Consider the following 15705-nt stretch of genomic DNA (forward strand, 5'->3'; position numbering starts at 1 on the left):
AATTATATAACTAATTTGAATAGCACAACCATTTAAAAACAATAATGTAAGCAGATATTGGTTACCAGTGGTATCTAAAGTGAATGTAACAATTATGATAATTTCAACATGGCATGAATTGACCTTAAGCATGTGGCATTTAAATGGATAGTTCACCCCAAAATAATGTCGTCATTTACTCACTCTGTTTTTCAAGACCTGTATTGTACATATAATGAAAGTTAATGGGGACCAACACAATGTATGGACGCAAATAAAAACACTTAGAAGAACTTTCTTCAAAACATATTTTCATGTTCCACAGAAGATAAAAAGTAGTGAGTAAATGATTACAGAATGTTATTTTTGTTGTAAATTCCTTTAAATTGATACAAGTGTTTCTTAAATGTGGGCATGTTATTTCATATGATGTTTACAGCTAAATATGTTGGAGAGTCTTTACAAACAAATGCTCTTAGTAGCATAAGCTGGCATGGTAAATTTCTTCCAGAGATGCAGAAGTGTGGCTGAGAGTCAGTCTGTCATTATCAGAGGGATGCCAGGGGGGTGGCGACTGGCGAGTGCTTCTCATTAGCAAACTTTTGGTCCTGTCATTGTGGTAAAGGAAAAAGAAGCATGATGACCTGCATTAAAGGTCTTGTTCCCTTTAAAATCTATGAGAGAAGGATGATAGACTGATAAAATAATCAGATTTTTCTACCGAAACAATCAGCACTATGCTGCTGACACACAAAATGTCCTCACATGCTAATAAAAGATTCAAAGAAAATGGGATGAAAAAACAACAACAATAGTCGTGTGGCAAAGGTGAAAACGCTCCAGATAAGTCTATAGCGGTGTCGTGTTGCTGTGGGAGACCGTCGGAGACAATAGCTAGAGTGACAGGTAATTTAACAGACACTAGGGCGGAATGAGTCGAGCGCACTGGTAGCAGATCGGCTCATTGCTGCTGCCGCTGCTGATGAGAAGTGTTTTACAGAGCTAGAATTAGAAACAGTCAGTGATTGGCAGACTCTTTCTCCAAGGGAGACTCTTCTAAAACTGCAAATCAGTGATGAAGATATTTATAATTCTCTCTCAACCTGCTGCTTCTGTTTTCTCAACAAAGTGAATCAATTCTATGGTTTAATGTTCCTGTCTGTAGTTATTTTACAAATCAGATATACTGTTTACTCACAGAGAAGTCCTAAATGTGTATATATCAGTGGTTATCAACCAGGTATCTAAAATGATTTCAAATAAGTTCAAACAATTAAAAATGAAGACATTTCGTATTTAATTCACCTCTTTTTCTTGTTCTTTTTTTTTTTTTTTTTTAAGAACTAGGGTTCACCATTGTCTAAAAAGTATGTGATATGATATCTATACCTGGAAAAGTCATATAAATAAATAACATTTTCATTGGCATTTTTATAATGAATATAAATGGTTCTAGTTATGTCAAGCTTTAAAACGTTTTATAGGGTAGAAATAATGAATAAAAAATATTTAAATCCTTTAAATCCTTTCCTTGTCCTTAATCCTTACCCAGAAAATTATGCAAAACTGTCTGTGTCTTTCGAATATTGTTGTGGACAATGGGGGGCCCGGAGTCAAAAAGGTTAAAGGAAGTGTATGTAAGATTGTGGCCAAAACTGGTACTGCAATCCCTTTCATATGACTGTAGAGCGGTGTAGCCCCTCTCCCCCTCCCCCTGACTCGAGGTTGCTAGATAGGCTGCAGGATCCAGCAGGAACGTTTGTAGCTGCAGCTGTGGTAACTAGAGCAGATCTGGCAACCCGGATGCCGAAACACTACTGCCTTCGTGATTGGTCGATAAGTGGAGGGTGGCGCTTAAGGCCAAAACACAACATGACAACATCAACATCAGTTGAGGGCTGCAACAACAACTTTTAAATGACAATATCCTGGCCTGACTACTATTGTCAGTGATATAAGTATTTAAAATGAACATATCTTAAAGTGGGGGGTGAAATGCTGTTTCATGCATACTGAGCTTTTTACACTGTTAAAGACTTGGATTCCCATCCTAAACATAGACAAAGTTTCAAAAACTAATTTTGGACGTTTGATGGAGTATTTCTGTGTCAAAAATACTCCTTCCGGTTTCTCACAAGTTTCGGCGAGTTTTTTTCGAGTATGGGTCTACTTGACGTTAATAAGAGCGGAAGGTCCCTGTATGGGCTGTACGGGCTCTTCTCCTGGTAGGGTGCGCGTACGCGTGACTAGAGCGAGAGAGAGGAAATGCACGGCGTAAACAGTCTCTCAGGTTCTCCAGTCGTCCGTGAACACTTATGTGGCGCCGCGCTCCACTTTATTCCTATGGGTGACGTCGAGCGACTTCAACGCTTCAGCACAGCATTCCGGGAAGGCAGCGCTGCATTTGAACCGATTTGAACGCAGAAATGACGGGAAGCTTCAAAACATCGTTTCAGTTGCGTCTCAAAATGGATTTACACACCACTGCTGTCAGGACTTTACCAAATCATACCAAAGAAGTGTGTTTTTGACGGAGCAGTCCCAGCGCTAAAGCTTCGGTCCTGCTTTGGAAGCAGCCGGTGAGTTAACTTAAACTGCTTCAAATGTCTCTGCTTTTGGCTACGGACGCATGAGTAAACATCAGTAAACGACACGATCGCGTGCTTCGTCATTCAAATGCGCTAACTGTTAACGGTTACTCCATTGTTGTTCTCTGTATAACGTTACAGTATTCTGACGTGCAAAACCGTTTTGCTTGCTACTTCTAAGGTCTAGTCGCATACAATAGTCCATAAACCGAATCATGTCCTCATACACTGCGAGTAAACACACACAAATGTGGAGAGGCCATTAAATACAGTAACTTACATACCACAGAGACGGACGTCCTGATGTTGCCGTTTCTCCTGTTCAATTTATTTCTCCCTCAGATTTGATTGTGGATCATATATCTGTATTAGCTGAGATAGATGGGTTTCTCCGGTTTCTCCACGCTTGAGGACGTCACCGCTTTGCGCGCTTGTCATTCTTTAGCTCCGCCCACACGATACGCCTCCAGGCGCTCGGTTTTTTCCGGAAAGACTCGGTACAGCCTATATTTCTTTTATAAATATGATAAAACTAAAGACTTTTCGGAGATATGAAGGATGCAATACTACTCTATAGGTACTCAAGATTGACATGAGATTGACTGAAACTGAGTGTTTCACCCCCCCTTTAATGTCCAGTGACATATCAGGGCCATTTTATGATTAATTGAATAGCATTTCTTACATACAGTTCCTTTAATAATCATTTATATGTATTTAAAATGTATGAGACAGGGCCCATCTCATAGTTTACCAGGAACACTTGTGGAGATGTGTCACCCTCAGCTTACGATGACTGAACGTTTATAAAAGAGTTTGAACAGCTTTGCCATTTTTACATGCAGTAAAGTTGACATAAATTGTTGCTTGAGTTTTGTGTTGCTGATTTGAGTTCAGTGTTTTGTTTAGCAAGCCCTCTCATTCTTTCATTGTCGGCACATAGTCTGCATGCACAGCAGGGTAGAAGATATTTTTGTAAAGTTTCTGATAATTTGTGTAACACTTTTCTCACTTGATGGGAACCAAATCATTTCCAGTAGATCGCACCGTACGTGAACTTCACACTCTTGTGTGTGTTTGCCAAGCTGAATGTTGAGTCTCCAGTTAGATATGCTGAAAAAAAGGGTGTAAACCTACAGGAAGTGTTACAACTTCAAAATTGACTTTAGTGTGGTGGGCGATCAAACAAATCTGCCCCACCTTTTTCACACTGTAGTGATTCCATTTCTAAACACTAACTTTTTTCTCTCTTTGTCTCTCTATTTTTGTAAATCAACAGGCTTTTCTCCAGAGAATTAGGCAGACTGCAGAAAACCAACAATGTCTCACTCCAGAGCAGGTCAAGGTAAAACACCATTAACAAAACTAAGACTTATTATTTATATAAAATATTCATTGGCTTCAAAAAGAAAAAAAATTGGATGTCATTGTATTAGATCAAACTGTGTGGAAACAAATTATGCTAGAGCAGAACTAGCTTCATTTTTCTTTTTCAGTTACTTTAGGCAAATCATTTGAACCTTTTAGTAGATGTATGGAGGTATACATGATCCATTTACGTTTAATACTTTTTCTTAAATATAATGTAATATTTTCATTCAAATGTGGCTCTTTAAAGAGAAAAAAAATATCAAGGCCCTTCCCTCTTGCAGAAAAAGTAGCATTTATTCTGGATGATTTTCTTAAATTGTGTCTCTTACTTTCACACAGATCTTGTTTTCTAACATCGAGTCCATTTTGGATGTCCATTATGAGTTTCTTTCCACACTGGATGCCAGTTTGCAGCCTGAACCCCAGGCGCACCATTCTCTCGGACATGTGTTCCTCCAATTTGTGAGTCCCTGAGATTGCATTTGAAATCATCCTTGAACTACTTAGCAGTTGATTTATGATTTATTCATTTATTTATTTATCCAAGCAAACCATAAATATCCTTTTCCGATCGATCACAGTGTGGGATTTTTGCTCTTATGCGCTTAAAGGGATACTTCACCGCTTTTTCATATTAAACTATGTTACTAAAACGAGTTGATACATATCTCTCTCGTCTCAGTACATGCACTTAATCGCTCTGACGTGCAGTGACATTCTCATAGCACTTAGCTTAGCCCACTAAGCCCAGTTCATTCACTATAGTACCAAACAGAGATCAAGTTAGAAGCGACCAAACACCTCCATATTTTCTCTTAAATCTTAAATCTCATTTCTTAAAATGTGGTGCTTTTCTAAGGGAATTAAAAGGGAGAACTATAATGTATGGCGGAATAGTACTTCGACTCGGCACAGTAAAAAGTCCTGGCTGAAACATCCTCCCTCACATCTCCCCCTCCCCCTATTGACAGAAATGAGAGAGTGAGGGGGAGATGTGGGAGGATTTTTCAGGCGTGACTTTTTACTCCGCAGAGTCGAAGTACTCTCAGAAGTGCTATTCCGCCATACATTATAGTATGTATCAAATATAAACTATAAACTAGTTGGACACATGACCAGTAGTTCAATGTATAAAAAGTTTCTTTCAGAGACACTGAATTCAAATGTTAGCAACAAATCAGTTGCGTTTTACAATTCTAGCTTCTTTATCTCTATTAAAACTGTTCTGTATAAATTAAAATACTTTTCTCTATCTGAAAATAATGATAATGGTGAAATTCAGTGATTTGATTAATTTATTTTAAGTGATGGCTGCCAGCAGCAGTCCAGTATCCATTAAAGCAATGCAGATTCAATCTGGGGCTTTAACTCTATCCATTGGTACTCACAAGAAGCGTTTTGGGTTTGGCATGTGTATGTGACCTTCGACCAAGTTCACTGAAACATTCTGAGGTTTTAACCTCAAACTAGAGTGAATTTCCTCTTAATTGGCCTGGCTGTGTATGTGTTTTTGGATGAACGGTGTTATAAAGCATATGCCAGAACAGATGTTCGCCTCGTTCATGGAAGAGGGTGTGCGATGCTGCCAAACTCTCTCATTACAGGTGCTGTGGTCTGGAGCCCTGAGGGCCCAACCAGAAAACACACACACACACACACACACACACACACACACACACACACACACACACACACACACACACACACACACACACACACACACACACACACACACACACACACACACACACACACACACACACACACACACACACACACACTCCATTTGCACTAATGCAAATGGAAAATCCTGTGTAGACAAATACATATATAGGCAACATGCATAGTCAAATGAAGAGGGTGAAAATACAAAGCACAACATTTATGTAAAGAGGTAAAATAAACACAACAGCTCTCCAACCACACAGTGCCTTTGGAATCCAAGTATCTTTTTCCTACTGGAAGAGGATGGCTCAGGCACCCTCAGCCTTCAGGATTTGCATTGTCCCTGTCAAGGTTACAGTGCCTAAACAGACAGTTACTGTGGAGCTTGGATAAATTACATCCTACCTTCACCACATGCATCTTTAATAAACTGTCACCTCAGCCCTGAATTCTTCTGGACTTTTTAAACAGACCTAACTATTTTATTTTATTTTATTTTTAATGTATTAATTTATTATTATTATTATTATATTATTTTTTTATTTTTACTTTGACCATATTATAAACATGTCACAAGTGAAACTGTCTTCCAATACCATATAAAAAAAAGCACCTCAGCTAGCATCGCACACAGAGCTGGTTTGATTAATCAACTTTTTATTTGTTTTAATTTTTTGGTCACTACATAATACTCATGCTTTCGCTGTTTGATAGTAATAAAAAAGAATGACTAGGTGTCCAAAATTAACTGGTAACCTAGTAGTAGAGATTTGTTCCAATTAATGCATGCTGGGATCAAAGATGTGCACTGCTCACTTTTAAGTGCCTAAAGATAAGTTGCATTTCTTTTTTCAGCTTTCTATTTCCATTTTGCGACCCATAAAGAAGGAGTGGCTTTCAGGCAAAACCTATGTACTTTGATTTCACTTCCTGTTTTGTTTCGAATAATGTAGGGCGGAATGACAGCGCCTCATTGCATCTCTGGCAGTTTCACTACCTGAAATCAGCCCCTTATGCCCCTTCTTGGCTCAGTATTTGAGAAAATGGTTGGAGGAGGATGTGTATTAATCTATACAAAGACAGCGTGAAACATTTATTATTTGTTTAGCGTTTCCCATATGAGCTATACAGGGCTGTCACTAAAAGGCCACCATTTTTATAGGTGGACTGGACTCCCTTCATCAAAAGGCCAAATGTATATAAATCTGTTAGGACTGGTTTAATTCAAACCAAATATGAAACAATTTGACAAAGAATGTTTTGAAGTGTGACTCTCCTCTCTCCAATTCAGAGGGACCGTTTCTCTGTGTATGGGGAATACTGTAGTAACCATGAGAAAGCACTCAGACTATTGGTGGAGCTTAACAAGATCCCCCACGTACGGACTTTTCTGCTGGTAAGCACCTTTTTATATAAATTTCAGAGAAAAAGTCCAGTCCTTTTCATCACATTCTGATGAAGATCCATCACACACAAGTCTTGTCACAGATCAGTTGGACATCTGTGACCCTGAAACAGATTTTATTAGTAATTAAAGCAAATAAACATTAGTAGTTCATCAATTTGCCATTATTGAAATCAATTGGTCTCCAGAGCTTATTAAAGTGAAACTAAAACCCAAAGTTATTTAACTGTACAAACCAGGATGTGAGATGGTGCCATTCATCACTCCATGGGAACTCACTGTATTTTCAACATGAGTCATTTTAAAGGGATGTTACACAAATCTGATCATGTGTTTGTTTTTTAGCATCTCATGTTGTTGGGAGGGAAGAAGAGCACTGATGTTCCTCTTGAGGGGTATCTCCTCTCTCCCATCCAGAGGATCTGTAAATACCCGTTGCTACTAAGGGTATGGCTTGTTTATTCTATATGTATTACATAAAAAGTTCAATTTAAAAAATGCGTACATTTACAGTGTAATTATTGTAAGACCAGGAATGTATATTACAAAAGAAACTGGGGTTGATACTGATTTCATGTTGTCTTTAAAGGGGTGATGAATTGAGAAATCAACTTTCCATTGAGCTTTTGATATTAAAAGGTCATGGTAATATTAGAATATCCTGTAATTTTCAGAGCTGAAAACTTCCTTGTTAGTCAAAGAAAAGCTTTTATAGACCCAGAAAATGATTGATCTCAGAATGTGTCGCATCTTGATGTCATCTGTTGCGAAACACCGCCTCTACAGAATAATAAGCACGTCTAATTCAGTAGCGCCGCCAACGCCTCATGGAGCTATTTGGATTGCGCTAGCCAGCAGCAATAAACATTACGAAGAAGATAGCAAGATATTCTATTCCTGGTTGTGGAAGAACACACTCGCTGCATAAGCTTCCTTCGGATCATAATATTAGGAATATGTGATCCTTCATTTATTTTTAATTAAGTTCCAGCTCATGTGGGGAAGACAAGCAGGTCAAGCTGGATTTGCAGACATATTGAGATTATAAAACACAATGCTTTGTCTCCTATATTGGATCCCACAGGAATGGTGCAACACGCTTATGCGAGTAAACTTTTTTTTTTTTAAATATGTAATAGTAGTCTATATATGTGTTTTCCAGATGGGCTATCAAAACGAAACCCCGTCGGCAGGCTGGTGAATCTCAAATAGTGAAATATTTCTTTCTTGATCTGGGCTGTGTGTGCGCACACGGCTCATGCTTATATCCACCGATCGGGCGGCCAAGTAATACAAAAATAATATTCCAAACAATCAAAGGTGGAAGAGAAAAAAATCATTGTGTTTGACTTTTACGAACCCTGTGATCGAGATAATCATTCCGGTTGCTGCTTTCAAAACAATCCCTCCCTCATGTGAACTGACAGGGGAGCTGAAGCTCATTAAAAAAGCAAATCTTATCCAATCCTAGCCGTGGGCATTTACTTCCAAGTCTCTAGTGCGGCACACTCATCAAAACCCAGCGTTTAGGAGAGAGCCTCAAAACCAGTGTAGAAAATAGCCTATTACTTATTCATCATGATGTTTTTGAATGTAAAAATCCCATGAACGTCATTAGTTGACCTCAGACAACAGTATAACATTTTTTTAAAAGCCAGTTCATGACACCTTTAAATAGTCTCTTGTGCACAGTATCTGACTGTGTGTGTAACTGTGTAGTACAAGCATGTACCTGCTGTTTGCCCTTCAGGAACTTTTGAAGAGGACCCCTAAGAAGCATTCAGATTACCCCGCGGTAGAAGAGGCCCTGCAGGCCATGAAAGCTGTGTGCTGCAACATCAACGAGACCAAGCGACAGATGGAGAAACTAGAGGCTCTTGAGATATTACAGTCACACATAGAGGGCTGGGAGGTGAGTTAGAGACATGTTTTTTTGTTTTCTGTTTCATGGTTGATGGGTTTAAAGGGACAGACCAGCACCAGCTGTTTGTAACTTAATGTTTCTTTAAAAAAAAGTCTTTATTTAGGGAAGTTCCTCTGACAGAATTTTTAGTTGTTTTCTCGAAAGAATCACTGATGCGGACATGATCAGTGTATCATTTTCTTAGGGCATATCACAAGCAGGAAGAGGAAGTCTTAACACAAAGGCCCGTTACCATGGGGATCTCTTAGTTTTGTGTAACATGCAACAGTGTGCCACCACAAACTCACTTTCCCCTCTTCTATCTCTTTCTCTGAAGGACTTCTTTGGTCGTCTCTCCCCGCCTCCTTTTCTTTATCATCTTCTCTATACCATAGTTACTTTGTATTCATCCTCCTTTTCTCTCACTCTTTGTACCCTGTCCATTAACCCTCTTTATTGATTTATCTGATGCAGTACTGAGTGGTTGGACAAAGTGGGGCATTTCTGTAGCTGACAGTGAGCCCTAAGTGTGCTTCGAGGGTTAAAACTTTCACAATTTAGTGCATACAGGGCATTCTTTCTGCTGGTGTTATTTTCCAGTCCTTTCATGCCTCTGTTGCTATTCAAGATCCCTGCAAAACATGACAAGCTGAGGATTATTTAAATATATGACGCACTTATGACACACATATTAATGTCTTATTCTGCATGGCCATATTGTACATTACTTAACCCAATTTCTATTCTTAACAACTACCTTACTCAGTATTAGTCGTAGTTAATAGTTGGTTTATAGTGAGAATTGGACCCTAGACTAAAGTGTGACTGAAATTTGTTTATAGGGATAGTCTGCCAATAAAAATTAACACACAATAAAAAATGTTAAAGAGGTTTGGACACTATTTGACATATGATACTTGTTGATCTGGGCTGTAAAACTAAAAAATGAAAAGAATAAAAAACAACAAAATATAATTTATGTTGATATACCAAATATACAAAAGTTCTGTAGAAGTTTCATAATACTTATATTGGGCAGAAATAGTATGGACCAACATTTTTGTTATAATGGAGCTCAACATCCTTGATATTCATTAAAGGGAAAGTTCACCCAAAAATGAAAATTTCTATTTATATGCTTACCCCCAGGGCATCCAAGATGTAGGCGTGTTTGTTTCTTTAGTAGAACAAAAATGAAGATTTTTAAATCCATCCGTATAATGTTTTTTTCTATGAGAGTAAACATTCAAACATACAAATACATATTAAACCCTGTGGCTTGTGATGATACATTGATGTGTTAAAACACGAAACGTTTGGTTTCTGCGAGAAACCGAACAGTATTTGTTATTTTTTTCCTCATAGCAGGCAAATCTCATCTAGTATTCCCAACCCCATTACTTCCACGCCATCCGCGCAGGCACCAATGAGGCATCTATATATAGATTCCTCACATACAGATGCCTCATAAGCCGGAGAAGGTCAAAAACAGGTGCGATCATAGATATGTGTACATCGATGTCTCATTCGACCGAACTGCACCATCCATGCAGGTATTGCATGCAGAATTAATGGCGTTGGGAATACTAGATGAGATTCGCCTGCTATGAGGTAAAAAAATAACATGAATGTGTTTTAAGACATCAATGTATCATCACAAGCCACAGGGTTTAATATGGATTCGTATGTATGTGTTTTTAACTCTCACAGTGGCTCTCATAGAAAAAACCCATTATATGGTTGGATTTAAAAATCTTCATTTGTGTTCTACTGCAAAAACAAACACACCTACATCTTGGATGCCCTTGGGGTAAGCAGATAAACATTACAATTTCATTTTTTGGGTGAACTATCCCTTCAATTTTTATTCCATGAAACAAGCGGCAAGTGCTTTCTTCAACATTTCTTCTTTTGTGTTTCACAGAAAAAAAAAGTTTGGAATTGGAATGACAGGAGGACGAGTAAATACATTTTCATTCAAGGTTTCAATGCTTTTGAGATCATGTATAGATAACATTAAATATTCAATGAATATAAAATGAGAACTTAAAAAGTAGGGTGTATTTTACCTCAGATATAGAGCGTTTCAGGATGTGTGGTCTGATTTAAAAGCAAATGCATTAAGTTTCCATTTAGTCCAGAGTGGTCCACCTTTATAGGTAAATAGTGCAGATCAAGCGGGAAGCAGATTCCCATCTCTCTAATTGACCCGTCTGGGCATGCCATTGATTAAGCAGAGAAAATGGAGTCTGCTTATCAAACACACTCACACACGTCCACACCTGCCAAGCATAGAAAATTACATCCTGTACAGAGTCAGCACGGACTGCGGCGTCGGAGTAGAATCAATTTTTAATGGTCCTGGATATTGAACAGGACACAGTATGTTACCAAAACCTGTCTGGCTAGGGGTCGCTGCTTTTTATTAGATTTTATTTTTTTGCATTTAATCTGATAGGAAGCAAAGTGGGAGTGAGGAGAGAAAGCTGAGACGGAGATGGAAGGCCATGATTAATGACCAGATTGAAATTGTTTTGCACTCTTACTGTTAATAAAACACAAGAGAAAAAAAAGTCCACCTGTTGAAAGAATGGATCGATTAAGCAGTTAGTTTGAATGATGGCAGCATTTTCATATTTTTTTCTGTTGCTTTTAGTTCCGCTACATGGACATGGGCAGCTAATCGTTTTTGACTAAAAAAGTCATATTGGAATTACTCAGCAGAAAATCTTACGCTGGCACATGTTTTCCAGGGGACAAACTTGACTGATATTTGCACGGAACTGCTGCTTCAAGGCAACCTGTTGAAGATATCAGCTGGAAACATCCAGGAACGAGTGTTCTTTCTGTTTGACAACCTCCTAGTTTACTGCAAGAGGAAGTCCCGGTAAGGCCTTTGAGATGCTTTTTGAGTTCTCCATTAATCTAGTCTCTAATATTGGTAACATAAACAATGTATTGTAGTGTGTTATTGTTAAACACTTGAAAAAGCCATCAGATAGATATGCAGAAACTAAATCATATTTAAATTTTTCCACTCTTATATATAAATATCCAGAGTGTCAGGGAAGAAATCCACCAAAAGGACGAAATCCATCAACGGACCGCAGTATGTGTTCAGAGGCCGCATCAACACGGAGGTCATGGAGGTCGAGAATGTGGAAGACGGAACTGGTTGGTTTTAGTTTGTCAGTGCTTTTAAAGTGTGTGTGGTATGTATGTTTATGCTGCTCGGAGTATTAAGTCATTAGCTTAGCAACTTGCTAACGTCAAAGACTATTCAAATATTGAAAATATTCAAGTCGAGCCTCCTGTGCAGTAAATACTCACTTGTATTTTAAACTTGTCCTGTCATTCAACAGGACATACTACTAACTAACTAACTTTTAAACACAACTACACAAAGCAACCTTTTCATGGGATGTGTTGGGGAGTTTCCTGTGTAATATCCTTGTTTGTTCCATCTGATCATCATGTGCTTATGAACATCACAAGCAACAAACAAAACCACTTAAAGGGAACTTCAGCTTATGCAGTAAAAATTAGTGCCACTGTTGCCTAAAGATAAGATCACGCAGAGCTTCTTAGAATTGAGCGCTTCGCATTTAGCACCTCCGCTGAGCTGACCGCCATGGGGCACTTTGCCAAAGGTGCCGTTCAGCTGTCGGGCCAAACTTGAAATTCAGCTCTCAGGGGAAGTAACGGCTGCTCTTCTCACCTTTTGCTCTTAGTCTTTCACCACACCTTAAGTAGCAGGGTGGAAGTGCAACTTCTCTCTCTCTCTTTCTCTCTGAGCCACAAAGAAAAACATCCTTTCTGAAAAACAAGCCCGTGGGGTTGTCGCAGTACCAGCCTAAACCACACATGCCATCAGTTGATACAGCAGATGTGAGACGTGTTTTGTGTTTCAGTCCTCTCAGTGTCATGTTTATCAGGGCTTGTGTCACATGATGTGAATGAATGCTTCACATCTGTGTGAATGTTTCATTTAGCTCATGTGTTTTGCCTTATTGGAGAAGGTTACAGATAAAATGGCTCGAATGTTGTGGGTAAAGATCAAAGATGATGGATTTGAAATTCAGATATTTATCCTAATAATGGAAGTTTTATGTTTATAGCGATATTTCAAAGGATATTCAGAGGCAGTGTAGTGATGAATACTGATTGGAAGTGGTGGGTGTGTTATGACAAAAATCTTTTTTTATATCCAAGTCAATATTTTTGCTGGAAATTCACGTAAAAATTGTATGTAACATTTAAAAATGAATGCTTATTTTAAAATTGCATTTTTTTTTACATTTTATATACAATTTATGTGAATTTACTGCAAAAAATAATAATAAAGTACATACATACAATACATTAATACATGCATGCATCTTTTTTTTGTGGGTCTTGATTGATATAAACCCAAAAAAGATTATTTATAGCAAATGAATGACAATAAAAGAAGTCCAAAATAAGTTCAAAAGCAGCACCACATTATTCAAAGTTAGAACTTCTTATTGAATGATTCGCATTTGAAAGCATTATAAAATGGCACATTTGAGGCAACAGTGAGACACATCCCGCTCTGTATTTTCACATTACTCCATATTTCTTCATCGCTTGGCAATTTGATCTGGTTGTTTTGACTGAGCTATTGTTTTAATTGGAAAACAATCAGATAATGCTTAGGTGGTGTTTATTACAGAGCCAGGCTCATGTGCCAAATACGATTACTCATAAATTCTCTCCAGTTTTATATGAGCTAAAAGCCTTTGTCAAATCCCCTCAGTGCTCTGAGATCTATTTATACTACCTCAACATTAACCACTGCTCATTACCTATTCCATACCTCATTCATTTCTCCACATAATTCACCTCCTGTCAAATCTGGGTTAAAATTGGAGTATGAGTAACTGTCTGAACCCCTCGGTCATACACATGCTCTGTGTCAGGATTTGGTTTAATAGTGGGAGAGATGCTGAAGTACATCTTTAACGATTCTTCACTCTAATGGGTTAGTTTAACCTTTTTACATTATTAATGCTTCTAGATTGTTGAAGAAAATCTGATTATCTGTGTCAGCATTTGTGTTTGGGTCAGTAACTCATTTAGTAATGGTAGAGGGAAACTTTTTAACCTTAGTAATAAGCTGACAAAGTGAAACCTCCGCATTTTTTAAGGTTAATTTGAAGGCGTAAATGATTTTGATAGATGATCTGGTCTATTTATATCGAATGAATGTACTTGTTTGTATGCACTTAATAGTTGTGTTGTATATAATGTTTGTTTGATTTAGTTAGTTTGCTCATGTTATTAGCGCTGTTCAACCTGGTTTGTTGTTTTTCATGTTCCATGTTTTTCATTGTGTTTCTAGCGGACTATCACAGTAACAACTACACAGTGACCAATGGCTGGAAGATTCACAACACGGCCAAAAACAAGTGGTTTGTGTGCATGGCCAAGAACGCTGAAGACAAGCAGAAATGGCTAGACGCCATTTTAAAGGAACGTGAACAGAGAGAGAGTGAGTAGATTTTCTCTGGTTTTTCATTGTAGAGTATGCAACATAAAATCATGAAATGATTTGAAACACCAGTTAAATGTAAAATATTCAAAAAATGCAATGTGCACTTTTTTGTGTGTTGGACCCCATTGACTTCCATAGTTCATTTTTCCTCCATACTTTTCCCATCAACTTTTCTGTTCAGCAGAAGAAATAATTTTTTAGTAAATTATGACAGAATATTTAGCCTGGCGTGGTCATACTCAATTCTAGTCAGAATATGAGTCTGATACTGCTCCATTGGGCTGTGATTATGGGGCGTGTTTCAACCGAACCAGGAAAGACATCAATTAAATAGACCAACAACCAATCAGAGCTACGAAGTGACGCAATGTCAAATGTCAACAGAGCTCAACTGCACTGTGTTGCCAAGTCCGCGTTTTTTCCGCGGTTGTTTTTTATGTCCAAGGGTTGAAGCGACTATTATGTGATATATAGACCCATGAGTGTGAATTTTAGCAGGCAATCTTGCCAAAATAACACACATTTTACCCCCCAAACACCATTTTTCCCCCGGAGAACCCCCTGAGAAGCTATTGTTTAGGGCTAGTAGTTGGCGGATTTTGTTGTAAAAACTTGGCAACCCTGTCTGCACACGCAATGGAATAAACGATCTTAGCCGGTATTGAAAAAAAAAAAAAGTACTTACCCAACATGATCATCATCTTTGAGAGAAATTGTGAAGGTGAATGCATATACAAACAAGCTCTCCGTTTAGGATTCGAACAAATATAAGCCTCTTTGATGACGTGCATGATTACGTTTCTGTTTATCATCTGTCCGTCATCGTCTAAAGCCCGCCCTGATGATTTCATTGGTCCGAACAGTTTCTGTTCAGGGATAATTACTCCTCTTTGGAGCGATGCCAGACCGAATTGCCCGACCTAAAAATGTTGTGGGCGGGGCTAAGTTCGGCTGGCATCCAGGCTACAGAATATTAATTATTGGGGGAACTATCCCTTTAAATTGTTCCCTTGGAACATTACATTTTTTTCTGTTTATTTTTAATACAATTATCACTGAAAATGTAATCAAATCATGCATTACCAAATTTAGGATAAATAATGCAACTGCAGCTGTCAATGTAACTGTTAACTGTTAATTTGATAAATATTTATTATGTACGTGATAATGTTATAATTAAAACATTAAATTCAATTGAAATCAATTTGAAATGATTAGCAAAATAATTAATTAATTTCCAGTACTAGTCACATTGTTTAGTAAAGAATAATGAAATAAT

At 38.0% G+C, this 15705-nt stretch overlaps 1 protein-coding gene across 1 annotated transcript in view; it reads left to right on the forward strand.

Annotated features, from left to right (window-relative positions):
* Positions 1-15705, forward strand: part of prex1 (phosphatidylinositol-3,4,5-trisphosphate-dependent Rac exchange factor 1) — an 88956-nt gene that overhangs the window by 21938 nt on the left and 51313 nt on the right. Inside the window, exons 2-9 of the mRNA XM_067413729.1 lie at positions 3847-3912; positions 4278-4400; positions 6895-6999; positions 7354-7455; positions 8759-8920; positions 11665-11798; positions 11970-12085; positions 14274-14423. Of these exons, the coding sequence (XP_067269830.1) occupies positions 3847-3912; positions 4278-4400; positions 6895-6999; positions 7354-7455; positions 8759-8920; positions 11665-11798; positions 11970-12085; positions 14274-14423 (958 nt within the window). The remainder of the gene's footprint in view (positions 1-3846; positions 3913-4277; positions 4401-6894; positions 7000-7353; positions 7456-8758; positions 8921-11664; positions 11799-11969; positions 12086-14273; positions 14424-15705) is intronic.

Source organism: Pseudorasbora parva, chromosome 13 (genome assembly GCF_024679245.1).
Source record: "Pseudorasbora parva isolate DD20220531a chromosome 13, ASM2467924v1, whole genome shotgun sequence".
NCBI classification, from domain to species: domain Eukaryota; kingdom Metazoa; phylum Chordata; class Actinopteri; order Cypriniformes; family Gobionidae; genus Pseudorasbora; species Pseudorasbora parva.